General features: G+C 40.2%; 3 protein-coding genes across 20 annotated transcripts; 2 read left to right on the top strand and 1 right to left on the bottom strand.

Moving 5' to 3' along the window:
• Nucleotides 1–4: 4 nt before the first annotated feature.
• LOC108096513 (tropomyosin-2) lies at nt 5–27,217 on the bottom strand. 18 transcript variants are annotated; one of them, XM_043209122.1, is made up of 10 exons: nt 27,090–27,217; nt 23,920–24,070; nt 23,429–23,554; nt 13,652–13,785; nt 13,349–13,466; nt 8,532–8,602; nt 7,899–7,974; nt 7,108–7,170; nt 5,633–5,702; nt 5–782 (listed from the first exon to the last, which is right to left on the bottom strand). In XM_043209122.1, exons 2-10 carry the CDS (start codon nt 24,031–24,033, stop codon nt 706–708), a joined length of 849 nt encoding a protein of 282 aa, XP_043065057.1. In that variant the 5' UTR covers nt 24,034–24,070; nt 27,090–27,217; the 3' UTR covers nt 5–705. The 18 variants fall into 18 exon arrangements, with proteins under 18 accessions (XP_043065057.1, XP_017053703.1, XP_017053695.1 ...); XM_017198236.2 differs by lacking the exons at nt 5–782; nt 7,108–7,170 and adding exons at nt 828–1,228; nt 7,686–7,748 and having other exon boundaries at nt 27,090–27,216; XM_017198228.2 differs by lacking the exons at nt 5–782; nt 7,108–7,170; nt 8,532–8,602; nt 13,349–13,466 and adding exons at nt 828–1,228; nt 7,686–7,748; nt 9,382–9,452; nt 12,186–12,303 and having other exon boundaries at nt 27,090–27,216.
• On the top strand, nt 2,023–2,488 carry LOC108096585 (elastin-like). The gene has a single exon (XM_017198288.1). The coding sequence runs from the start codon at nt 2,136–2,138 to the stop codon at nt 2,463–2,465; it is 330 nt and encodes a 109-aa protein (XP_017053777.1). The 5' UTR covers nt 2,023–2,135; the 3' UTR covers nt 2,466–2,488.
• On the top strand, nt 18,019–19,410 carry LOC108096596. Its single transcript, XM_043209124.1, has 2 exons — nt 18,019–18,369; nt 18,426–19,410. Exons 1-2 carry the CDS (start codon nt 18,180–18,182, stop codon nt 18,503–18,505), a joined length of 270 nt encoding a protein of 89 aa, XP_043065059.1. The 5' UTR covers nt 18,019–18,179; the 3' UTR covers nt 18,506–19,410.
• Nucleotides 27,218–27,995: the final 778 nt, after the last annotated feature.

Raw genomic sequence — 27,995 nt, 5'->3', positions numbered from 1 at the left:
GATGTATTTGCAAAAGAATGGTTTCTGTTTATTGATCATAAAAATATTGAGTGGTAAATAAAAATACATACATTGTTTTATTTGATTTGCATGTTATATCGAATTACAAAAGCTATGTCAAATGTGTAAATTTAATTTATACGTCTTCCTTTATATATTCTATTTATATATTTGTTGTTTTTTTTTTTAATCTTATACAAAGGCCATAGAAATTTTGTAGATACAATTCGCGTATTGCCAAGAAACACAAGCAACGGGGAAAAAAAGGAAGGGAAAATTGACTCTGGCTCAAGCGTTACTGAGATCTATGAAGATGGTAATGTACGATATTGACTGGTGGGCTTTTTGGGGGTTATTATTTAAAAAATTACAGATGCTATATCGAGTTGGAAAGTGATTTCAAGAAAAATGGCAGCGTTTTTTCGTTACACAACTCTACGAAATGCACCGTTATAATTTTAGTAAGTAATTGCTTTAAAACATTACTTTATTGTAACACTTTCGCTCTAATTTATATATGAAAAAGTTCTTTGGAATGCTTAGGCGATGGATTGTATTGCTAAAAATAATTTGTAAATTGGACGTCGAAATGCTTTCAGACTCCATTATATTTTTTTGTAGTATTTTCTTTGTAGATCGCAGGCTGCATTTGTTATTCTGGCTGTAGATGCTGTTCATTTCCTCATTGATTGGATTTGAGTTCCCTTAGTAATTGTTGAGATCGGCATACTCCAGTTCCTGAGCAATAGTTTTGTACTTTTCCTTACCTTTGCTCACCTCGTCTGCAGCGGAAGTAAACGAAATGAAAGTGACAGTCGGATAAGGAATTATATTTTCAAGTTGATTGCTTTATTGCTTAGATTGGATACAAATAATAAATAAAATGGTTTTGAGTCAAACAAATACACAATTGTTTCGATGCTTCCTCTTATTGGACCGCAGTCAAAATCAATCTACAAACTATTGAACTACACAAACAAACACAGCACAAATCAAAAGTGGAGGCTACTAGATACGAGTACAGTGCGCCTACGATTATGCTACAGTAAAAACAATCGAAAGGTGTGCCGTGCCGCCGGTCAAACATAGAAGTGTGGATCGATTTCGGTCTGAGGTCGAGGTGCCCGTCAAGTTCGGTTCGCTTATTCCTTGAGGATGAGCTCGACGAAGGCGGTGTCGAGATCGTCTCCGATATCCTTGTAGCGCTCCTTCTCCAGGACCAGGTCGTCTGTTCGAGTTGGTGTTTGGAAAATCATAAAAGAACGCAAGAGTAAGAAACGGAAATTAATAAAAATGCATAAGAACTCAATAGAACTACACTGAAAACCTGACACAAACTGAGACCTTCACATTAAAACGTATAAACTTGACATTAACAAATAATAGTTACCTCGTTTCGGGCAAAATAAATAAAAAAGCCAGCGGTTGAGTTCGCAAAATCGGCAAAGTTGTGCTAGCTGTTAATTTTTTAAAAAATAATAAAAAGGTTGCAAGAACAGAAAAAGCAGCATTTGGTTTTTACAATGCTTTGGTTAAACTGAATTTTAATTCAATTCTCGGTTTAATAAATAAAATTGTTTTTAAAAACGTATTGGTAGTTTTTTAAAAGCAGGGCAGCATTTGGTAGCAGTTGTGTTTTCTTTCGTTCGTGTGCAGCAGTTTCTGGCGGGGATCGGTTGCACTGGGCCTAAGCTGGTGGTGCCTCTCCCTCGGCAGGAGCAGCTTCGGCGGGAGCAGCTTCAGCGGGAGCAGCTTCGGCTGGTGGAGCTTCGGCTGGTGGAGCCTCGGCAGCTGGGGCAGCTTCAGCGGGAGGAGGAGCTTCTCCCACGGCTGGTGGAGCAGCTGCCTCGGCAGGTGGAGCAGCACCTTCGGCTGGAGGAGCAGCACCCTCAGCAGGTGGTGGAGCAGCTCCCTCAGCAGGTGGTGGAGCAGCACCCTCAGCAGGTGGTGGAGCAGCTCCCTCAGCAGCTGGAGGAGCAGGAGCAGCACCCTCAGCTGCCGAAGGAGCAGCTCCCTCGGCAGCCGGAGGAGCCGCCTCTCCCTCAGCAGCTGGCGCGGGCTCTGGCTCGGATCCGGGTGGTGGTGGCTCGTAGTTCTTGACATAGGGCACCTCGGCACCCTCTGGCGGCAGATCGATGGAGTACTCGAATGGCGGCGGCGGTGGCGGAGGAGGAGTGGGCTCCTTGGGCGGCGGAGTGGGCTCCTTTTCCGGCGCCTTCTCTCCTGGCGCAGCACCTTCTCCTCCCTCTCCTGCCTCGGCGGCGGCGGCTGCTGCGGCTTCCGCTTCGGCCGCTGCTGCGGCTTCTGCTGCCGCACGCGCCTCCTCCATGGCGGCCAACTCCTCGGGCGTCGGCGTGGGCAGCTTGGGCGTCGGCGGCTTGGGGTTGCGCGGATTCCAGAATGGCTCCAGGCCCACGATCAGGTCCACGAAGGCCTCGTCCAGGCTGTCGCCGATCAGGCAATAGCGCTCTTTTTCGACGATTAGATCGTCTGGTGATCGCGACCGGGTTCGGAATGCGGAGATGTTTGTGAGGAAAGCGAAACAAGCGATGGACGGATGGGGGATAGAGCATAGAGAGAAATAAAGTAAGGCGTGAAAAGGAGGCAGAAGCGTTGACTAAAGATTAAACTTAAAAGCAAAAGGCCAGGAAACAGATGGAAAGATGGCGGGAAGGAGCAAGCGAAGGATCCAAATCCTAAACACCAAAATAACAGACGCATAAAACAATTTATATACAATATTTCTTATATACTTTCGGGGTCACTTCATATATTATTTTGGGTGTCCAGGACTTGAATAGTTAGTTAGTTAGAAAGGAAAACACTTTGGCCAGTTCTTGAACGCCGAGATCCTTCTAGAGATCCTTTGATCTATTTCAACTGATCGCAATAAAACATTTTCGGGGTTTCCTAAGCGGGTGGTGCTTCGGCAGCAGGTGCTGCTTCGGCTGGTGGTGCCTCGGCGGCTGGTGGTGGTGCGGCGGCATCCGCTGGTGGAGCAGCTTCTCCCTCAGCCGCTGGAGGTGGTGCTGGTGCGGCGGCATCTCCCTCTGCAGCGGGAGCCGCTGGTGAAGCAGCTTCACCCTCAGCGGGAGCAGCTGCTGGTGGGGCTCCCTCTGCTGGTGGTGCTCCCTCCGCTGGAGGAGCTCCCTCCGCTGGCGGTGCACCCTCTGCCGGTGGTGCTCCCTCTGCCGGCGGTGCACCCTCGGCGGGAGCTGCCTCCGCCGGAGGAGCGAAGTCACCCGGCTCGGCGTTCTTCACGTACGGCACCTCGGCTCCCTCCGGTGGCAGATCGATGGAATACTCAAATGGTGGCGGCGGTGGTGGCGTGGGAATCCTGACGGGCTCGGCCGGAGCAGCCTCGACTCCCTCGGCAGCCGGTGCGCCTGGCTCGCCGGGAGCGGCACCCTCGGCCGGCTCACCACCCTCACCGCCCTCAGGGGCACCTTCTTCGCCACGGGCGGCCAGCTCCTCGGCCCTGGCCTTCGCCTCGGCCTCCGCCAAGGCAGCGGCCTCCAGGGCGGCCTTCTCCTCCTCGGTGAGCTCCGGAGTGGGCGGCTTGGGGTAGCGCTCGTTGTAGAACGGCGGCATGCCCATCATCTCCACGAAGGTCCAGTCCAGCTGGTCGCCGATAAGCGCGTAGTGCTCGATCTCTTTGATCATCTCGTCTGGGGGGAGTGCGGCGGATGGGTGTGGTTGTGATGTAGTGGTGTTTGGTGGTGGTTGTTCGAGGGTTAGAAAGTCGGATTAGAGCAGATTCGAGAGAGAGAGGCACACAGAGAGAGAGAGAGAGCAGGGCGATAGAACCTCCAGTGGTGGCCAAATGAGGGCGGGGCACACAGAATCGGCGGAGAAGGGAGAACACTAAACGCTGGACGATGGATCGATGGGCAACGATGGAGTACCGTTATTTTGTTTACGTTTTTCGAAAAAATACTTTATTTGTGCAATTGCAGCAGCATGGTATGTATTGTATAGTATATGTATTGTATAGGTATATATTAAAGTATAAATAATTAATTTATGTAAATCGTAAATAGATCGAATTAGAATTTTTAATGCCATTTCTTGTTGCAGCATTCTTCTCAGTTGGGGGATTATGGGTTTTCACGGAATTTAGAAGATTGGTTAGTAGTTGTGGGGATTTTCATTCGTTTTATTTTTGAAATAAAATATATCTGAAACGGAGACACCGGGTACCGGTTACCGATTTGTAATTGGAATGATGTGCACAAGTTGTCTTTTGTCTTTCTCTTGGAATCTCTATCGAAAGAGTTGGATTAGTTTGTGTTGGTAGGCGTGGCGGCAACTTAAAAGTAGGCAAATATTACACAACGTTTTGCAAACACGACAATTTGTTTAAATATGTATAAACAAGGTAAACATTAGCATATTATTAATACAGTTAAGCTGGCGACAAAATACAAAGTTTTAGCATAGAATTTACTCTTTAAATATAAATAACAGCGATTGTTTGTCTCTCTATTTAATACACGTAAACTAAAAAGAAGGCGGCAATGCGTGTTTTGTCCAAGTTGTCATCTCGTCAAATACAAAAGTACAAGTATATAGTTTAAGGTTTTAAATTAAAACAAAACAAGATAAGGGGTAGCAAAAGCAAGTGTAAAATCAAAGATAATAATCAAAATTTTGATTCAACCAAATAGTATTGCAACAGAGTTTTGTAAAATGGCGCTAGCTGCCAGTCAACCGATCGAATTTCGCGAATTGAAATCGAAAATGGTTATCGTTAATTGGAATCGTAAATTGGAATGCGCTTGCTACACAAGAATGTTTTGCTTTAGTTTAGTTTCGGCCCTTTCATCTGCTTTTCATTGAGTTTATGTTTATGTTTAGAGTGTTTTTAACGCTATATTTTGATTAACTCTCCCGTTGCTTGGCGTTCGAAGATGGCTTTCGCATCCGCATGGAAGACACTTGGCGTCCTTGGATTTGGATTGTCTCGTGTGGGTGGTGGGCGTGGCGTGGGTGTGTGGAGATGTGTGTTCTCTAGTATTTAATTATGGAAAGCGCCAGTTTTGTGTGCGTGGGTGTTTTTCTTTTTTTGTTTGACGTCAAAGCAGGCAGTTTAGTTAATTTACATAAGCAAATTAGACGATTACATGTTCTGTATGTCATGTAAGGTGGCCTCCATTTCCTCCTGCAGCAGTTTGTTCTTGCCCCGCACGTTGAGCAGGTCATCTATGGTTTTCAGTCATTTTTGGTTTTTATGTTTTGTTGGTTGGCGGTGGGCAGGGGCATGCAACAATTGGTTTAGCAAGCAGCGCAAGTTGTATTTTGTTAAGCACAATAACAACAACAACAAAATTAAATATGAAAAGTAAACAATAAAAATGTCAAATTAAAAACGTTGCATTAAAAGGTAATAAATAAAATCGAGGTACATAAAATTCACTAGATAACAATTGGTACTGGATTTGGAATAAGGAATATAATTTTGATCCTACTTATAGAAAAATATTGCATCAATTTATAATAAACAACAAAAAGTGAACTATTTTTTGTACTTTAATTTGAAATACTGCTACATAGTTTTCAGAAATGAAGTATTTCTGCATCTAGTTATCCTACATTCTCAGTAAAATTCGAACAAAATCTTTGACGGACATACCTTCGAGCCTGTCGACTTCCTTCTGCAACTTCTGAACGGAACGTTCAGCAAACTCAGCACGAGCCTCAGCCTTTTGGGAAAAACGGGGAAAAGGTAAAGTTATCAATTAGTAAACTAGTTAAAAAGTACTTTACATTAAGCAGCAAAAAGTGGCTACTGCAGCCGGTCAGAATTAAAGGAAAAACAATTGCATTCCCTTCATCATTTGCCTTACTGCAGAATTTAAATTCTGAGAGGCAAACTTTAAGTGTGTCCAATGCCAACATTCAGAATTTAAATTCAACCATTATTTTACTAAGCCAAGAAGCTTCCCAAATATGCTACCAAAACCAGCAGAAAAACTTACAAAGTAATATGTGTGCGACAAATGAAAATTAGTCAGTAAAAATGACAAATGAAATTGGTTAACAAGAATATATAGTACAGATTAACAAAACATTCAAATAAACAACTTAAAAACTAGTAGTTCGGCTTTATTAAACTAGAATGCTTACAAACTGCTGACGCTTTTGTGTTCAGGGTTTTTAGACAAAACCTAAATCAGACAAATTAAATGTCATTAAGGGAATGATAAGAACAACGATTACTGGTTGGAGGCTACGCAGTCACTGCATAAAACAGAAAATGCTGTTAAGATCGCAATTCGACGGAATCTATATATTCTCTACGCCCATATTTATCTGAGGCGACTTACAGCTTCTACATTTAATTTGAACTGTATGAGCTCCTGTTCGTAATATTTCTGATTGACGCGTGCCTAGACGTCGAGGGAAATACAACAAATTATAGTTTATAGATTGGCAATAGATCAATTTCACGTACATTGGGTGGCTGTGTGTGCGTGTGTGTGTTTGTTGTTGCATGGATGTGAGTTTTTTTTAAAGGGGTTTGTATTTAAAATATCTACCGAAATAATTATCTCATTGAATTAATTTTGATCGTCTACATAGCGAGAATTAATTCTTTCGCCACTAATCAAGCAGTAGCTTCAGGAGTGGTAAATTTTAGATGGAAAACTATTCATTTTCAATGGGTTGTTTGTTTGTTTTACTGGTTTTTCTCACTTGCAATCAATGCACAAAAAGTTGTTTTCAATTTTGAACAAATGTACACACACACGTCTTATGCGAGAGAATGGTGGTTCACAAATACTTGCCCAATGTTGTACGCTCTATAAGGATATCGATCTATTGATCTAAAACTCATAACTTGCGGTTTTCCGTTTGCATTTGCTGTATTTTCACAAAAGCGTTTTTGGTTTTCACATAAAAGAAAATATTAAATGTCGAATTGACGAATATGTACAGTAAATTTAAAATTGAGAATAACGATTTGTGCAATTCAATATTTTCTTTTTTGTTTCGTTTTGTTTTGTTTTTAGTGCTTAGATTAGATTAGCAGCGGATTGACCAACACCAGAGATTTACCGAGACCACAGCTTATACTTAGGACATAGTTCGACTCTTTCGTAATACCTCTTTCAGAGAATGATCCAATACTTTGATTTGCGTCTCAAAGGTCTCCTCTTTTTGTGTGGCCTACGGGCAGTTTTGGTGTTCGGTGTTGGCAAGCATTTCGGGTTTGTTATAAGCAATATCAAACAAAAATGTATAAAGTATTCATGCAAAATCAAATCAGGTTGTATAGGTGGCAAACATCCAGCAGGTGCGCAAAATATGTTTGGGTATTGGCATTTTAGGCGGCAACATTTTAACAAACAATATATGAAAATAAGAAAGAATATAAAATCAAAATTAGTATAAGTAGGGCACATAATTATTAAGCTTGATCTGTAAAATTATATCATGTCGGTAGACATTTTAAAGGAATTAGTTGAAGAGTCGCCTCTTTTGGGACGGGGAATTGTCTTGAGTACCCCTCCGTATTGGGCATTAAGTTAAACAAACAAAACGAGAAACAACAACAAAAGATATGTATATATATATATTCGCTGGTTTGGAGACTCTGTTCTCATGGACTTCGAGCTGGGAAGCTCTCTTTGCTTTTTGGCCACTTTTTGGTTCGCAGAATGGCTTATTCTGTTCGTATCTACCTCCTTTAGACGAGTGTTCAGGGTCTTGATCTGGTTCTTGTACTCCTCCTCACGTTGGTTGGCCTATATTTATCGTTGTTGTTTGTTCATTTCGTGGGGATATTTTCGGGTGTGGGAGTAGGGGGTTCAATATAAATATTTAAGAATGGTTCGTTAAATATATATTCGATGGAAATATAAGAAAATAATTGGTTGTCCTATGGAGATACTGACCTTCTCCTCAGAGACTTCCAGGGACTTCAGGTTGTTGCCAACCACGCGCAGCTCCTCCTCAAGCTCCACGATTTTGCTGTTGGCACGCAGAGAAAAGTTGATAATTAAACAGTTGTCAAATAAATAGACTGGGAATGAAGAAGAATATCACAACTCATGCAATTGTCAAATATAATGGTTTCTTTTCAAGCGCAATTTATGCCCGAGCAATGCCAAAAAAAAAGACGGTTGACCAACTCCAAGTTGACAACACTTCACTTTCGAAAAAGATCTTGTGACTGCCGCCAATGGAGGCGATGAGTTAAGTTTCAGCTTCGAGTTGGCCAAGAGACGAGAAACCGTCAAATCATGATGCGAAGGTCTGCCAAATATTTTTGTAATAATAACAATTGTTTTTGGACCGGCAACTCATAAGATTTCACTTTTTATGCCCCATCCTGAGGCATTTATTTTTTGCCCATTCGGTTATTTATAACTATGTAAATTATAAATAAATATTTGTGTATCTCGGGCTTAAAATGCGCGAACAAAGAAACCAACGTGGATTTTATATATTTAACGAAATGCAGTTAGTAGACAAAAAGACATCGAATGAAAGGCTGCTTTTTTTGGGGGGCTTGGCAGTGGACAAACCTTTCGCTGAGCTCGACCTTCTCCTCGGAACGCTCCAGATCCTGTTCCATGAGCACGAGTTTTCTGGCAACCTTTTTTGTTTGGCAGGCAGTAGGCGTGGCATGGCGGGGGCGTGGCAAGGTGTTAGCATTGTGTTAAGTACACACACATTTTGGTTTTTTGTTTTTGTTTGGCATGGGTTATGGATGGCATAGAAAAAAGGTTTTCAAGATTAGTTTCGTGTCTTGGCTAAAGCTGCAGATTGGCAAAAAATGTGAATACTGTGCTGGTTTCATTCATGACTCATGGCCACAGAGCAGTTGGGCCAAAAAGGTGAAAATTCTCTGTCAAGTCTTGTCTCTTTTTTTCATGCGCTGTGCAACGTGTTCAGCGATCTTGGGGAGCGAACTGAAAAGCGCAATGACCTGCACCTTGAGGTCAATGCAGCTTTAATTCCCACCTTCCACGGAGGTCACCGCGCCTTCAAGCAGAACCCTCTGTGGTTTAGTTTGCTTTTAGGAGTCTTTTCACCTTTTTGCTTTATGCTGCTCCATGTTCGTGCTTCTGGTTGATCTAAACTATTTAAGACAGTTCATGCTTTTATCATACAAAACATTAGATTGTTTGACTGGGATATTCACATTTTTAACCAAGCAATAAAAACATATTGGCAAAAGCTAGCTAGCTAGAAAAACAAGAACAAATTCAAAATCAAATCAAAATTTTAACTCAACGGGGGGAATGCAAATTTGGTTTTAAATGAGGTTAGGTTGTTGCGGCAGTTTCAACATTGTTTTCGTTATTAGGCACAACAAACGGGCTGCGAACAAATTGAACAATATATATCTTTAAGTCTGGACTTATAACGTACTTTTCACCCTGCTCGGCACGCTCTTCGGCACGCTCCAAGTCAGCTTCAACCATGGCCAATTTACGGGCAACCTTTTCTCATACAATATTACATATCGATTCATTGATTGATTGTCGATTGATTGATATAATACAAGGAACGTCGGGTGTACAGGAGAACATATAGAAAATGTATTAAATTTCATGTTTTTTACACAGATTTCGTTTAGTGAGATAACAGAAAAGCATTAAATGATGATTTTCAGTAGATTATTGAGGTTTTTATGTTTTTCGTTGTATGGTCTTGTGTAGTGCCTTAGCATAATTTAGTACAAAGAAACAGTTTGTGTAGTTTATTGTTATTTTGTGGTTTTATTATTGTTTGTTCCTCCAAAACTTGTGCTTATCGTGTGAGTTTTTGATGTCTAGCTTAACCATACGATCCTTTGTTGTACTCAAGTATATATATAAATACAAAATAAAACCTATTTTGGAGTGGATTTAATACTTGTGAGTTTCAAAATTGTTGTACATTTCCTTTTTTCTAGAGATCAAATACCCCCCTACTATTAAATGCTTTTAGGAATATATTTTCCCTAACTTAGGCCCATATTAGAAGAAAATTTACATCCAATTAACTATTTTATTTTATTGTAATTTAAAGTATTGTCTCTAAAAGCAAAGTTTTGCCAACGGAAACTTAAAGCATAGAATATTAAACTAGAGCAATGCCATTTTTAAATCTTTACCTGATCTATAAACTTTTATCTCTTCCAGAAACGAGCTATCATAAATATTCTTACCAAAAATTCTACAAACATGGTAAATTGGCTTAGAACCATAATCGGCTTTATTGCTTTTTAATTTCAATTGTCATGCTGACCAAAATTAAGTTTAATTTCCGTTTAGCATAACGCTAAACTTCTTTCAGTGATGAGCCCCAAAGATTCCAGTGAATCATGAAAGCCAATGCAGCAATCATGGCCAGGTGACTAAAGTGTCGTCAGATCTTTTAGCTCGAAAAGATAACGATGCAGATGGAAATACGAGTGCTCCACGCACATTTCTCGCCACTGACTCACGGCACTTTCCATCGGCCATCGTCTGAGGGTCAGTCAAGTGATCCGCTCTCGCTCGATTCATCATCGATGGTTTTGGCAACCAATATTTTAGCCGCTTATGTCATGGCCCCCTGTTTGAGGCTCCGCCGTGCGAAATCTACTCGAATCCAGTGTCCCCATTGGGGAGCGGCCCTCTCTTATCGGCCCCAGTTAAACAAACTCTTTTCCCTCTCTTTCCCATTTATGGGTTCCATTTTGTAGCTCCATGCTTTCGCACTTTTCATACAATAGCTGCCTTCGCCTTAGTTTCTGCGAAAAGATAAGGAAGCAAAGGCGAAAACAATACTGAGGTAAGGCAGCTTATCTGCCAATGCAGTTTATCAGTTGGTTTATTTCTTCGATCTGATTGACGTGCAAAACACGTAAGCATTCAGGCAAATTCTGGAGTGGTAAAAGTTCACTTTACTATTATGAGAAATAGCTAAAGATCATTTACCTCTGAGTCTGGCATGACATAGTATAATCATCGGAAAAGCCTTAGCTTTAGTCTCTGCTGTGTGATATTTATGTTGATTTAATTAAAAACTAGATTTAAGCTTCTATAAACTCATCTCTCGAACTGAAATACCTAAGATTTCCTTAAAAACATTCTTATCTTTTTTCCAATAACCTCAAACAGATAAACTCAGCTTCAGTCCCCAAATCTCAGCTATCAATGTACAACAATAAGAAGTAAACAAGTAATATCTGCTCCCTTTCATTGGTCAATAATTTCAAGTTAGTTTTATGCTGCAATTATATATTTGTATTTATATATTTTGTTTGTATATAATATGTTATATAAACATTAATTTGCAAAATATTAATCCAAAATTAGACATTTTCTTGGGTTATTTTATAAATTTAAGGGTGTCGCATTATGCATATAGCGTGAGTATAAATTACATTTTCTTTACAGATACGTAAATCGAATGGAAATAAACAAACAAGTCAAGAAACTAACCCAATTACACTTTAGTTTAAACAATCAATTCAGTGGCAATATGCTTTTCAAGCTTTTTCACATGGAAGAGCCTTGAGTTCTTTTAGTAGAGTACTTCGTATGGACATCGTATGGACCGCTTAACATTAACTTTACATAATGCTACTGGTTTTTACAAATTAAAAGACACACACGAGGAGAATCCTCCGTTCTCAGTGGGGATTTGTTCACACGTTACAATCAAAATTTCATTGGATTGGATTTACATTGTATGTACATCGACTAATACATCATAATCAACATTATCATCATCGTCTATACACGTATTTATATATATTGCATATTGTCAGGCGGGCGGGCGGTGCATGATCTAGGTCTAGATCTAAGCTAAAGCTGCCCTTAAGCATCATTCGTAATCATCGTGGTAAGCACAAGTTTTGCATCAACACTCTGGCTGATTCCTGTGCCAAGTTTAAGGGGTGCAATGAACCCTTAATCAATCAATTAATCAATTCAATTTGATATTGCATTGACAAAGGAACCAGATCAGGTGTCGTTGTTAGGATTGTTGTTGTGTTCGTGGCTTGTGGAGGACAAGGTGGAAGTCTCTTCACCAACAGCAGCAGATGCAATAGTTCTGGATGCGTTATTGTTGTTGGTGCCACCAATAGCGCTGTCATTACATAACTCTGGTTTACTGATATTCATGTTGGTATTGTTACTGTTACTGTTGTTGTTATTGTTGCTTAGCTTAATAGAAGACAAATTGGTTTTTAGCTGCACCTCATCGTATTTCTTGTCAGCCTCCTCAGCAAGGAAACGCGCTTCCTTCAGCTGATTCTCAAGAGCGTCCATGCGTTCTTCATCGGCAAGGGCGCGGTTCTCAAGAATCTTGCGAGCACTATACGATATAGTGTATTCGAATGGATCCCATTCGGTTGCGAAGACCATGCCCATAGAAGACAGTGACGAAGAAGTGGTTAGCGATGATTAGCCGTTCCCCGGTGGAATTGCAGTTGGTACAGCCGAAAATGTGTCAAGTGAGTCATTCGACGTCATCATCCACATCGTTGAGTGTTCAGTGTTGTTGTTGTTGTTGATGATGTTGTTGTTGTAGTTGTTGTTGCAATTGTTATGACAAACATATGTTTTACACAAACATTCACAGATAGAGATAGATTTTGGTTTGTGAATATTGAAGTTTGATAGTAGTTGTCGTGGTTGTTGTTGTAAAAAGAGACAGAAATTTGTTGTTGCCAGTTGAGTTAACAATTCGGATTTTTTCTACTTAATTAACATGTATTTTACAGGGGAGAGGGAGACTAAGGAAGACGAAAGGGGTTAAGCAAGAAGCTTAAACAATGTCTGGCTTCTCCAAAGCGAAATTGATATGCACCCAATTTGGTGTCACTAATTTTAGACAACAGTTTCAACGTCTAGACTTCATCCAGATCAGAACCAAACATTTTTTAAGCTTCGCCTCATTACAAACATTGGGGAATCTTTTCTTCTTTTTTAGACATAATTATTTAACAGCCATTTGACTAATAGACTACCATAAGCTTATGTAGGACATGCTTTCCTATACATAATTTTACAATTTTTTTACAAGAATGTGGAGCATCCATGGTGTTCCAGTTCCAGCGGCGGGTCGACATCTTTGAACTTGGCAAACTAAATGCTGTTCACAGAAATTCTTACAAACTAACTTAAATACATCACCATTATAAAAGTGACCACTATTATAACGACAGTTATAGTCGTTGTTGCAGAATTGGTTAGGAAGAAGTTAGAAAAAAGAGAGCGCAGATAGATAGACAGACCCAAAACCTAATTAGTAACGCAAATGTTGACCAAGTGAACCCAACCTCAAGGGGAAGAACCTAATAACCCTAGTGCCCTAAAACGGAGACCAATTTCCGCAAATGAATATATGTAGAATATACCTCTTCATATTTCTTATCGGCTTCTTCTGCAATTAATTTTGCTTGTGCTAATTGGTTCTCCAAAAGAGCTACTTTGTCATCTTCCATATTTGTGCGATTCTCAAGCGCTTTTCGTATCCTGAATTTGTCGCAGCAATGCGAAATGATATATAGATACGATTAAAGCAATATTTATAAATGTAACTTAGATAGATCTGTAGTAGTTGCTGTAATCTTAAGAATTATTTTACATATTTTGGGTACAGTGGGGTATAGATTGGGATGGTGGGACATTTAAATATATAGTGGAAACGTGGTACTAACCGTTCGCTCTCATCGGCGGCCTGAGAGGCTTCCGACAGCTTGGCTGTGGCGGAGCCCAGACGCTCCTCAGAGCGCTCCAAGTCTTCTTCGAGCAACTGGATGCGACGGTTCAGAGCGGCAACCTCGGATTCGGCCTATAAGACAAACGTTCGATGGTCGAAAGAACCAGATATAGCATTTCCATTCGATGGAACTTATAGCTAAAGTCTTAATGTTTAATTTACTTCTTACGGAACTAAACTTAAATGTTTTTTAGGCAAGAAATACACATAAATATTGGCTACTTTTGGTTTGGAAAAACTTGACTGCTATATAATAACACTCCTGCTTTTGCGCTCTCTTTAACCCCCTTTAGAGTACTTAAGTTGTAAACCTAATTTGTTCCCTACAAAGTCGACCATAAGTAACTCCGGTTTTCCGTGGCTTCCACCTGTAAAGAAAACTTCCTTTTTGCCACCACGTTGTAGTTGTTGTTGTTGTTGAAGCAAGGTCAAACAAACCCCAAAACTGCCCTAAAGCAGGCAACAAAATGCTTGCATGTTATTTTGGCCAATCGAAATCGATACTGGCCATCAAAGTTGAACAAAAGTTCATCAACACCGCTACCTGATATGGCAACTAAATTCAAAAAAGAAGCCAATACAAGGTTCCTGCCCCATGACGTCATCGATTGAGTTAAACCGAGAGTTTTCCCACCGTCTAGTCTAGAATCGCATGTCCATTAAAGAATGGGAAATATTCGATGCTATATGGCCTTATAGAGGCCCAATGCACATTAAACGATGAAAATCGAAAACAGCGCACACAAAGCACACGCCCAAAAATGGTGAAAAAAGTATATGAAAATAAAATCGAATCGAACTTAGAATCGAAAACAGCTAAAAAGCAATTGGACAAGGCAGTCCGGTGCCAGTTCCAAGTGCCATGTCCAAGTCCATGTCCAAAACGATGTCCGATGACCGATATGGTGCCGGGCATAGTGATAGAGATGGATATAGAGCTACTGATATGTACATGGAATGACTAACTGATCAACTGAGCAATGGAACAACTGACCAACTGACGACGCCTAGAACCAAACGAACTATGCGAGTGCGGGTCGTAAAAGTATCGTGTGATTATGAATTGGAACCAACCGTGTGGCTTACGTCATCGTACGAAATACACACACACGTTGAGCGATAAAAAGCATTTCGAATTGGGGGAGCAGGCAGCGCAGCTTTCCAAACACGAAAGCCACACAACAAAACCGCCGATGAGGCCCAAGACCAAGCGACAACGAAAAATGCCAAAAAATCAAATAAATACTAGTTGAAAAGATGGAAGTTTTTATACCCTTACAAATATTTCTTAAAAACGCCTTTTACCTTCAACAACAGGTATCGTATTTTACAAAATAATTACAAATTATAAAGTCAACACTTATTGTTTTAGGTAAAAATATTCTCAACAACAACAAAGCCAGGTATGTTTGGTTCAGTAGTTTCTATAGCAACTAAATGACAATGTCAGTCAATAAACAACAAATTTAAAAAACTTCGTATAGCAAGATTAAAATGTTCTTTAAATTTATCGTAATAAGGATTTAAGACTTTATAAATAATATTGTCTTCTTGCCCATACAAACTGATAGTGCCCCGTTCAAGGGTATTCTCAAACAAACCCGAAACAACGAAGAGCAAGGCAAAGAAGTTGAAGATTGGATTCCAGTTGGGTTTCGTTTTGTAGCGGGAGTCTCTCGTCATCTCCCTCTCGCTGACTCTTTTTTCGAACTCATTAACAAAACGTATTGAAGATTAAACGCTTTATTAACGGGCTCCAAAACGGGGAAGGGGCCGGGTAGAAATCAGTGGGCAAAGAAAAGCGGCGACAGAACGAACACGTTTCAAGGGGAGAGAGAGAGAGAGATGGGGATAGTAGAGTGTGCTGGCCCCCAATTGTTGTGGAATGTATGAAAAATGACCGAAAAAAAAAAAAAAATTATTTAAATGCCGAAAGAAACTCTCCATAAAACTCAATGCAAAACTGTGGCCGAGAAATTATACCAGAAATTGTTGACGGCTTAGTCACACACACCTTGAATTTTACGTGGTTTTTTGTTTTTCCTTCTTTTTTTGTTTTATTACCCTGGCAACCAAAAAAAACAGCAACAACAAAAAAACTTATTGGAGCGGTACACGTAGGGCGTGTTTTCATTGTGATGATGCATTTTTAATTATGAACCGAAAAATAAGCCATGAAAATGTAAAACACTGTTTAAAAAGACGATGCTCTCAAGCATAAAATATTTTTTCTGAAAAATTCCGTTTGGTAGGTGGGGGAAGGGGGTAGGGCGAAGCGATGGCGTCATATGCTGTAATCTCCGAATTACGAAACTGGCAAGAGGCAAAGCACACAAATCAAAACCAATTTGTCACAATGCGCGCATTGAAATTATCAACGTTCAATTGCACGAGGGGAAAATGAAGGAAGAAAAATAAGAGGGAAAACGCGCGGCAGAGTGACATTGAAAGCATTGTATGGAAATCCAGAATAAAGCAAATTATGTTTTGTTTTAGCTTTTTAGGGGAAGTGAAACGTCAATCACTTGCTAGCAGCGTGGAAAACAGTCAATGAGGGAGTGAAATCAGACTTTAGAATCTTTTGAAATTGAAAATCAATTTGAATTGAAATCGGCAATTTACAGTGGAACTTGCTCAAGGCAAACGTCACTTTAATGAGTAATATTTATTGTTTACCAACAATTTAATGGTTTATTGTGTACAAAAAAAAAGTTTGGAGGATTTAAAATTTTATAGTGAAACGGTTTCAGACATGTAGTTATAAACATTTTGATATTGTTCCCTTAGCAATGACGTCATACGCACACAAACAAAACACAAAGGAACCCTCGCGCACTCAATTGTCTAATTAGAATTGAATTAGGAACATGACAGAGTCAACGGGCAAAAGCTAGAAAGGAATTAGGAGAATTAAACCACTTATTGATGGCCGTAGCGTAAAAATCATAATTAATCGAATTTAGAACACCGCTAGCTAAACGATGTGGCTTCTTCTTTGCCGGACTTAAAGCCGGTTTTTTTGTTTTGTCGCTGAGAAAGCAGAAAGCAAGCTAAAAAGACCAAGCGAATCGCATCGCTCAATTTACAAAAGATTTCTTTCTCCTTTTTTTTTAGCCTTATGTAAATTGAAATGGTTGTGTGTGGTGCTTTATGCTAATGTTTACGTGTGTGCTGTCAAGCGGGAGATAGATAACACACACAATTCGAAAGGTGAATGAATTCGGTCAGCGATAAGAACAGTTAGCCCAAAAAAAGGCCAAGAGGGACCGGAAACACCCTGTATCTGAGCCTGAAAATTCGTTCATCACAAAAAGAACAACAGCAAGACTGGAAAAACCACCGAGGGAAAGAGAAAAACTAGTTAAAAGAGCACAAAAAGCCAGCGGGAGCGCTTAAAGAAGAGAACGCGCTGACTTCGGACACTTATGTTGTCCCGCTCCCACACACGCAACACAGTGGGCAACAAAAAAGTATGGCTGAGAGAAAGAGGGGGCGAAAGAAATGCTGGACTATCTTTTTTTCATTTAGGTAGGATTTATGCAAAATTCACAAGACAGGTCACGCAGTTGTTTGCCCAAACCAAAAATTAGCCAGGAAAATTAGCTAGGAAAAACTACTGATTCTCTCTTACTTCTTCGCGGCGCACTACTTCCAATTGCAGGCGTTTGTGGAACTCCTCGCACTCGTCTTTGTACTTTTCCATCTCCTCTTTGGTCTGGCGCATCTTCTTCTTCAAAACGTCCAAGAGAGTGCCTTGTGGAATGCTGGTCGTCATTTTTGTGGTTTTTTCTATTTCTTTGCGGCAGAGGTTGTGGGTGTTTTTTTTTACTGACAAAGTGCTTTTGGTGGCACTTGAGCTCGTTTTTACAGAATAAGAAGCACTCTGCCTTTTCGGACAGCACACCAAATTTAATTTACAATTTGGAATTTCGAGGAACGGAACAATACACACACACGAACGATCTGAAGACACACACACAAATACAGTGAACCACCGGTTTTTCTATTGCTATTACTGCTTTTTCTCTGGCTTGGATTTGATTTAAACGTGCAGTTTCAACGATTGGCAAAACTCGCAAAGGAACACTTTAGAGTGGAATAAGATGCGTTTAAATATTTAATATTGGCTATTTGGTGGCAAAACACACAATTGAGAGAGACAAACGACGCGACTGCGACGAGTACGTAACTGGAAATGAATCCACCAAATCGCGAGTCGAAGCGGCGGTGGTGGTTCGTGCGAGCGAGACAACTACTAAGGCAACTGCCTTCCAGTCTGTCTGCCTCGCCTAAAACGGTGCGACAGTGTGTGTGTGCGGCTGGAAAACCTGTTAAAAGCCGCTAAAATTCTGTCCATGTCGACATTGTTGTTGTTTTGGCATTAATTAGTGAAGACATATTTCGGATTTTTGTCATTTCCAGGCAAATAATATTATGCAAAAATCGGACATGTAAAATAGTTGAAGATGAGTAAGCAGGTAACAAGCTTTGCAGGTGTATGCGTGTGTTTGCCAACGCAACGAAACCTCCACCTCTCCCCACAAACACCCTCACCTAATTGCTTCCACCACGGAAAACGGAAAACACAATGCCGGCGCTTTATCACGCTTATCAGCAAACAACGTAAGCCACGCAACGTAATGACTAATCGTCATGTTAACCGCTTTTTTCGAACTCAACAACCTGTAGCTATTGGTTCTATATAATAATTCCCCGACTTTCCGGCGATGGCGTAATTGTTTTGATAATGCAAACAATGAGCGCTTGTCCATTTTTAGCCGGGCGACATTGAAGAGAAATTAAAAGTGAATAAAGAGGGAAGGTCGCCAGAGTATCGGCGTTTAATAATTAATTTGTTAGCCAATTTTGGCAAGTCGAGCTTGGCCGCATGTTTTATGCTTTGTTCAAATATGGCCAGGTTTTCCTTTTAGTTTTTCAAACTGTTGCCTTTTTCAGCGCACCGAGAGTTAAGAAAAAATAGAAAAAAAAAACTAATAGCATTTAGCGGTCTTATCGGGCGCTCTCTTTCTGCCACCCGCACATCAGAAAGAGAGGGGAACAAGAGAGCAACAGGTGGTCGGGGAGTACCGTTAGGCATTCCAGCAATTGCGTAACTAATTAAACAATTGCCTGCAATTAAGTAAATATATTTGCCCAAATTAATGGAGTACTTTAAACAGAGGAATGCTAAAATCAGTGAACAAATATTTTTACGAATTTTAGTTTCTATTTTTAAAGAACATTTATAAATTACCAACCTCAAACAATCGTATAATTGAGGACGTGATTATTAGCCAAAATCGATTTAAGACAATCAGTATAGTGAAAGGTGAGAGAAATAACTGGTGTGAACCAAGTAGGTCAAGATTTACAAAAGCAAAATCTTTACCTAGGGCCATAAGAAACTAACGAGGGCCGCACAAAGACCCTGAGGCCAGTCAAGGGTTAAGGCACAACTAGAAAATCGCGAAAAGACGAAGACGACGACGTAATCGCTTTGCAATGCAAAAAGATACACAAAGCTAAGGGGCAAAAACAAATTGGAGCAATCGGAGAACCTAACCAAACTTTGGATTACCCTCTCTCAAGAACAAGAACAACAACGAGGTGGCTTCTTCGCTTGATTAGAAAATATGTAGAAGGTAGAGAAAGGTGATTAGTAAGGAAAATTCCAACCAACTTCAGCACTCAACCACTAATTACCCTTTTGAGTTGTGTGTTCATGATGTTGTGCAGCTCGTTCCGGATGATGTTGAACTTCATCATGGTGTCCGAACTGAAGATGGATCTGCCGAAGGCCAATCCCGGGTAATCCGCACAGCGTCCTTTGTTCCTTCGGGCTTCCCGCTCCGCCACAATTTCCGCCGCCTCGCTGGTGCAACGCAGCTTGGACCACTCTGCCGACTGGTTGTCATCATCATCCGCCAGAGCGATTCCCTCATCGATTGCCCCGGCACTAATGTCCGTGGCCAAGCTATCGCTGCTCAGCTCCATTGCATTGGACCGCTTGCTGCGCTCCTTTTTGCCCGAGGACTTCTTCTTCCGATCGGATTTCTCCGATTTGTCAGATTTCTCTGACTTTTCACCCTTCTCCCGCTTCTTTTTCTTGGTTTTGGAGGTTGAGGTAGTGGCTGCTGGAGGAGCAGATTCTTCACCTTTCGGAGCTGTCGCTGGGTTGCTGGCACCCTCGTCCTGAACGCTGCTCTCATCCGTGGGCGTGGGACTGTTGCTGCCCAGGGAATTGGTCACCGATTCGCTCAGGGGCAGGCTTAAAGTGCTCCTGCTGGGGGGCAGCCCCTCCTCCTGCTGCTGTGGCTGCTCTTCCTCCGGTTGCGTTTCTCCCCTGAGATTAGAGAGGGCGCTTTTGGAGTCACCACGGTAAAGGGCGGCCAGAATCTCCTGGACATTGGGCACATTAGGACGCCGGGTGCCGGAGAAACGCGGATGGTGCTGGTGGCCACGTCGCTTCAGCGAGGCGGGAACTAGACTGATATTGCTGGCTGTTTGGCTGCCAGTGCCACTGGTGCTCGAGTCGTCGTGCTCCATGTCGGAATCGCTCCAGAAATCGCTGGCCGGCGAGGAACTCTGGCTGCTACTCCGCTGCAGAGTCTCGAACCTTTCGTACAACTGGGCTAAATAGAGTTCGGCCTCCTCATCGCAATAGTAGAGCAGGTCGTCCAGCAGATTCAACTGCTCCTCGATGGAACACCAGCGGGATGACAAGCCCGAAGATTCCGATGCCGCCCGCCGTTTGCAAGTGTTCCTGGCGGCTACTCCTCGCTTTTTTTGCTGCTGCTTTTGTTTTTCCCTCGTCTTATCACTTTTCAACAAATGTTTCTGCTTTGGTTTCGGTTTGGCAACTGTTTTGCCAGTCTGCGGCAGCACTTGTGCTTTTTCTGAAAAGTTAAAGTTTGTTTTTCTTCGATTGGAAATGTTTAAAGGGCAGTCATCCGATGTTGACCACTTTCTCAAATTTGTATTTAAGGTATATTTACAAACGGTTCTAATTTTGTTCAGCAATATTTACAAAGTCCAATTATTTACGTTATTTTTCGATAATTTGTGCCCAAAATTGCTACGTGAATTTTTTACTGGAACCAGCTGTTGCTGGATTGGGCAGTGTGACCAGTTTGTCATATTCCGAAAATACGAATTTGGCTGGAAGGGCTGGCAGCGGTGCATTTCTTTGTGCTAATGGAAAAATCCAATCAGAAGAAATTAGGAAAATGGCACCGTTCCCACTCTTTCCAGTAAAATTGTTCTTCCGCGTTGCCAACTAAACGCGCACTGTGCCAAGCTGACTGCTTGGTCATTCGCCATTTTTAGTGCGCGTGTAGAAAGCAATTTAAATTTTGCATTTAAGAAAATTAAATGAAATGTAGTGTTTACGCTTTTGCTGCGGCTGTTTATCTTGACCGCCGCTGGTCAGTAAATGCCGATGAGCTCGCTTGATTTGATGGGCCAACGATTGCCGGCGCGCTGCGTTGCCAACGAATTTGATTTTCGGACCCTGTTTAACGGTAATGCTGTTGCCGGTTAACGGTAGCACTGTTGGTTTTGTTGTTGATGTTGTTGTTGTCGTTGGTGCGGCTTTTGTTGCATTTTTTTGCTTTTGTGGTTGTTGTTGCTTGACTTTAACCGATGCTGTTGTTGTTGTTGTTGTTGCTTGGGGTTTGTTGTTGTATCTCACTTTTTGCCATGCATATGCATTATTAACTTTTGCAGTTCCTATGTTTAATGTTTTCTCGTACATATTAATTATGCGCAATGCTGGTTGTTGTTGTTTTTGTGTGATTTGGTGCGTGTTGTTTTATGGTTTTTGTTGTTCGGTTTTTGCGGCTTCAAACAGCTGGGCTCATTGTACCGTTAGTTTCGCTATTTTTATTGATGATTTAATACAGATCTTTTGCGAATTTTCATCGGCGCGTGAAAATTGCAGAGAGGGAATTTCCGTCACTGTTTTTATGTAATTGCAGATCGCTAAAATTTCATTTAAATAAAGTTTTAAATGAAAGTAGTGACCTTTTGCACAAATTTATCAGACCGAACGGGTTTTCATTGAATTTATGAGAGTGTGTGATTTTGGTAGTAATTAATTTAATTAATTAAGTTTTTCTTGGTAGATTTATGAGCGGGCGGCTGCTGCTGGCTTTTCTGCTGCTTTTTCCTCGGCCCCTCGTTGAGTTGTGTTTGTGTTGTACTTGAATTTTGGGGCCATGCGCTCACCGTTAGATGAGCATGGGGAAACTCTCTCCCTCTCTCTGTGCGCTACTCACTCTTGCTCTGCGTGTGGCACGTGTGCGAGTGAGTCAGCAATATGGATCGCGAGGCACAGCCCACCCACTCAAAGAGAGTTAGAGCGGGAGAGGGCGAGAGAAAGGAACATCTTTTTACTCTCCAGCTGCTTGACGCTCAATCTCTTTCCCAAAAGGAGAGAATTTTCTGCATTTGATTCATTTAATTGCTTATCTTTCACATTTTCTTTATTTTCTGGTTATTAGTCAGAGGCATCCGTTTCTTTGTCATATTTATTTTAAAGCCCTGGGCTGGGCCAAGTCAACATTGGGTCTGATTATTTATGCTGTCTGATAAGTATTTACTTTGTAGACCTTTCCTAGCGATAAGTTTTCGAAGCGTTTTACCTGCTCACACTTTTTTGAAAAGCTGCCAAATGTCCTTGAAATACTTTCCTAAAATGTGGCAATCAAAAGACGAATCGCAATTCGAATTCTTTTTGGAAGCACTGAGGCAACGCAACGAAAAATGTTCTAGATTCGAAGCTAATTCAGAGGAAAAGAGAGTACGTGTTTTTTTGCGAGAACATTATTTTTTGGCAAACCAACAGACAAATTCAGCTGCGTTATTTGATATCTTGCGTTGGCTATTTTCAACGAATTTAAAAATAGCGCCTCTCTGCACAGGCGTTGCCAACAGCACAAGGAAAAATAGAGAGCCAGCCAGCGAATAGAGAAAAATGCTACGTGTCAATTGCTCACTGTTTTGTTTGAAAATCAAAAAAGAAATTTATTATGTTTTTGGAATTTCAGAAACATTTCCCCCAAACAATTTCTCCGATTTCAAGCAGCCAAGGTGCCATGAAATTGGCGTTAAATTGCCGCCGCCCCATTTTCGTAAGAGTCTCCCCCCAAAAAAACCGCCGGCTGTCACTAAGTCACTTTAAAATTGCCTGCTATAAATTATGCGTATTTCTTGCCTTGAATGCATTTCAAAATATTGAACAGAAGCCTTAAAAATATACGTATTTTTCTAAAGAACTAAAATGCCTTATGGTAGATTTTAGAGCAAATGGTTTTAGATTCCGGACATCTGAAAACTGACAAATGGCGGAACACATTTTCACATGATAAATGGAATGTTTTTTTTGTGTTTGAAACGCCTTGTTAAGTGATTTAACTAATTATCAGTTTTTCGAGTGTTCTATAATATATTTTTCGTGTCCATTTTAATATTTGTCAAACTTAATCTTTGTCTGTCATACATCAAGTAAAATATTGCCAACATAGAAATGTCAAAACATAATTTTAACATGCTAAAGTGCAAATTTAAAATTATTTTTAGAAAAAAGGAAATTCTTAAGCTAACTAGTTTCTCAATTTTTTTAAAATTGGTAAAAAGCTGGTAGAATAAACTTTTTTTTTTTAATCTATCTTAACACCTACTCTAAAATAAACAAAACTTGGAAAAGAAAACTTACGTTCTGCAGAGCCTTGTTCTTCTCCTCCAGCTTGCCGGTGACCAGGGTCAGGGCCTCCTGGGTCTGATCCAGCTCGTTCTCAACGGTCTGGATCTTCTTCTGCAGCTGGCGAGCCTCCTCCTCGGCCTACGTGTCAAAATATAAAATATATTTAATTCAAAATCAATGCACTACACAGGAATTGCATGTGCTAACAAGATTTATGTTGTTGTGAGAAAGCCGGCAATTATGCTTTTTGTTACACTAAATGTTTTTCGATGCGTAGTTAGAGTGGGTGGTAATTGCACAAAAAAAATATTTACAGCTTTAAAATGCCAAAATATTTCAATTTAATATAAATTATTTTGTAATTTTATTAAAAAAAAAGATATATTTTTGCAATGGCATTTTCTTTTTGCAGTGAAATTCTTCGAGATTGCTTCAGTTTTGAATGGCAAGAGACGAGCTTGTTTTTTTCAGTGTATAATGGGGAAATGGGGTGGCTGACTTACCTTCTCGGCGCGGGTGTTGGCATCGCGTGCCTCCTGCTCGCAGACGAGAGCGCGCTCCAGAGCTCCGTCCTTGTCGACTTTCATCGCTTGCATCTTCTTCTTGATGGCATCCATGGTGTGTGTTTTGTGTTGCTACTGCACTCGAAAGAAACTGCAACCGAAATGGAAATGGAGATAAAGATAAAGATTGCGATCGAAACTGTTGTTAAGTGCAGCCAATAAGGCAATTAGCAAATTTATGCGATAACCATAAATCGCAATGGGTGTAGGAAAAACAAAACAAGGTCTGTGCGAAAGTGAAACTCTGTGGAAATTGATTTGCATTTTACAATAGTTTCTGCTACTTAATTAAAGCCATAAAGGTTTTGGATTCTTCTGCAAGTTTTATAACACAGTTATGTTACTTTGTTCATAATTACTTTGAAAGATTTCTAAAGATTCGTATCCCTCTCTATATAGCCATTGCATTAACATGCTCAGTATTATACCTCCTTTAAGTTGAACGTGTTATAAAGCCAAGATTATCTTTATGTCATCAGTAGGAGATACAGATTTTTCTCTCCATTGCAAGATACTCATCGAATGGTTTCGAATAATGGCTAGCCTTATTTGGCCGAAAGGTGGCAAAACCAATAAATTATTCGGCCCGGCCAAAAACCGAGCCACTCAAGGCCCCCCTTTTGCAAGCCAAACGCATTGTTCAAGCTCATCCAACTGATAAATTGAGGATTTAATATTTCGCTGGCGTCTCTTCACGACTTTTATTGCCCGATTCTTTCTCTGGTGTTTGTTTCTCGAGAGTGTTTTCTCATCTCACAGTAAATCATTTAAACGAGAATACCTGACTAGGTAATGCACGTTTCTGCTTCGGATTCCTGTCTTTATTTTCTGGGGGAGACTTCGACCCGAAACTGTGTGCTTAGTTATGCGGATCACATCGGATCGCCTGAAATTGTGGAGCCAGCGAAGCTGGAGGCCGAAACTGGAAACATTTCTAAATAGAGAGTTCTGTCACCAGGCAAAAATTGTGTCAGCAAAACGGGGTAATTTAAAAGTAGGCCAAGAGATCGTTCACAACATTTATTTATAGTTCCAATGCATTGGTTCAAAATTAAATTTTCTTAAGTATGACAAAAAATCATATTGCATACTTTTGGAGAACTATATAGTAAATTTATGTCTATATCCTAAACGTATTTTTTTTCCTATCAATAAACTGTGGACTTGCAGTTCCCATATTTTAATTAAAAAAACCCACATGAGTCATCTGAGGTGGACTATTTGCCCTTTTCTTACAGCGATCAAGCGATTCTGACTCAATATTAACGCAGCTGGAGGGTTTGGCCCCTCCTCAAGTCCATCAGTACCCCTTTCCTACCCCTTCTTTGCCAACAGCAGCTCCCACTTGACCAACATTTGTCATGGCTCAAACCGAATGCAACCGGCGGCTAATTGACTCGAGTTTCGCCTCGTGAAATTTTAATTCTTTATTACGGCTCATCGCTGTCATTTGTTGTTCCACAGCCTTAAACATGCATTGATTTTTAAAAAAATCTGTTTACATTCCTGAGCCTGATCCGCACAGAAAGAAGTGGCAATGCAAAACAACTACTGATCGAAAAAAATAAATGTTGAATTTTAATGAAATCGCAATCGAGGCAAATTTTTTGTTCGCTGGAACATACATGTATATATATATATATATATATATATATTCATATATTTGCATGTGTATGGGCTATATTTCGATTGAGGTGACACATTGACTTATGTTTGCGTTGATTCAGCACAAAAATTCGCATGACTTCTTTTAACTTTCGGCAATGACATATATTTTAAAATTGAGCCTAAATCAGAAATGCTATACCATAGAAAGTGTTGTAATCAGACGTCAATAAAATGTATCTCAATCTAATGTACTGCATACACAAAAACGCTTGCAAACTGCAGTTTGCGTGCATCTCCTCAGTTTATAGATTGCAGATACATTTCTGGCATTCTAACATGTACTTAAGTAAGGAAAATTTTCTTATTTTCAAATGGAAAAATCCAAATTTTGTTATACAAAGTACAGGATGTTCTAAAAATAAATTTTAATATACACACGTTGGTTTATATGGGTCTAACGCATATATATTTTTTCCTTAGCTAAAAGTCTTTGGCAACTTTAGCAGCTTTCTGTCTCTTTTCTTCTCTCGATTTCGGTGTTTTATCTCTAAAGCACACACAGAAAAGGTCTAAAAATAGTCCAACTGAGGCATCTGTTGAATATCTTGCTTCCCCACGGATATTACTTAATACTAAATTGAGTAGCACTAAGAGAAGAGAGCTTTCTGGGAAGATCATAGAAGATTTTGCCTACGTTCGCTGCAGATCTATTTGGCATCTGAGGACAGCGGTCGCGTATCCGATTTCACGGATACAAATTAAATAAAAAACTATTTAGGTTATAAAATATAAGCTTTTAAGGAAACCAATGGATTGTAGAAAATTACATTTAGTTTAACTTAACTTGTTCGGGAACAACAAGAATTTACCATATAATAGTTGACTAAATGCGTTCCTATGTGTCTTTTTCATAGCCAAAGATTCTTAAAAAAGTCCCTAATGTTGATTTTTTTTTTAAATACCGTGTAGGTAAAAAAGGAGTTTAGTATGTTGCTTAGCTCATATCCTTTTTCAGTCATTTTTATGTAGTTGCCGCTTAAATTAATGATAATCTCAACGGACCACTGACAATGTTTATGCGTCTCATAAAATGCGTTTAATAGAAACCCTATATGGCGGCTTGCGGTTAGCAGACAAACTTGACAAGGCCCCGAGAATTGTTAATCTTAGTTCTGCTCAAACTGCAAAGGTGCTTAACCTCTATTTAGGTTTTTTATTTAGACTGAACTGAACATTTTCAAAATACTTTTTCTGTCTTGCTTTATTTCAATACTTGCGGTAGATTCAAATATAAAATTTCACAGCACTTTGCTCGATTTAAAGTTAGATTTGCAGCATCGGTTGGGTTATATAACTATTTTGAATTTGTTTGATCCTTTTTTTGAATTCAAGCACAGTTAAAATTATTTTTCGACACTCAACTGGTTTTTTTGTTTAAATATTTTTGTTATATTTTGTATTTTCTGCAGGTTACAGTTAAACGAATTCCTTTTTTTACTTACAAAACTTTTATTCGGAGTTATCCGCGACTTGAACGGATTGTGATGTTCAACTGAAAATATTTATTCAATATGTTGACGTTCGATGCTACCCGCTTGGTCGATTTCGAGCGGTTTGCGCTGGTGTGTATGCGTGTGAGCCGCCGCACGAGTGCGCCTGTGTGGTTGAGTATCTGTGTGAGAGAGCGCGCACTTTCGGCCAAAATGCGAAGCAATGGTGCTGCTTGCGTTTATTTTGGAACTGCAGGCGGCTCTCAATTTACGCCAAGAGAACCCACAAATTGTGCGAGTATAATGAGTGATCTTGTACACTGAGCGAATCACCTGAAGGGGGTTAACATATAAATTTAAAGCCTGCCGGTTAACACCCTAAGAAACTATGCGTCTTAACATTAAAGCCAAATCCATTTATCAATTCAAAGTTTATTCCATCTACGCAATGACGGATCTCTCTTAACATCAAGTTTTCTGGAATCATGTTCTTTTTAGCTTCCACTTAAACTGCATTTTGTAAATTCTTGATTACGATCTATACATGCCTAACTGTCCTTGACTGATGTTGGATTGAAAGTGTGGAATTTAACTAGAACGTCAAGAAGATTATTAAAAAAAAGATTCAAAAACAGGTGAAATTTTTGTATTAACCAATTTAATACACGCACTTCAAAATGGTTTTCAAAAATGTATTTCTTGTTTTCATTTATATAATTATAAAGTAATAGTTAATATGTAGAGTAATGTGGTTTTAGTTGAGTTGCTTTTAATTTTTGGCAGTGTAACCAAAGCGCTACAGCAAACAATCCAATTCATTTAAATTTATTCTCGGCCAAGAAAAGCCGGCGCCTGCGCTTTTCTCTTTGCTCTCATATTCATCTCTTTTCCGATCCTTTCTATGGGGCTTTCACCTGT

This window comes from Drosophila ficusphila, unplaced genomic scaffold, assembly GCF_018152265.1.
Source record: "Drosophila ficusphila isolate 14025-0441.05 unplaced genomic scaffold, ASM1815226v1 contig_791, whole genome shotgun sequence".
NCBI lineage: Eukaryota > Metazoa > Arthropoda > Insecta > Diptera > Drosophilidae > Drosophila > Drosophila ficusphila.
Note: the sequence above shows the minus strand (reverse complement) of the source record. Positions and strands in the feature narration are given on the sequence as shown.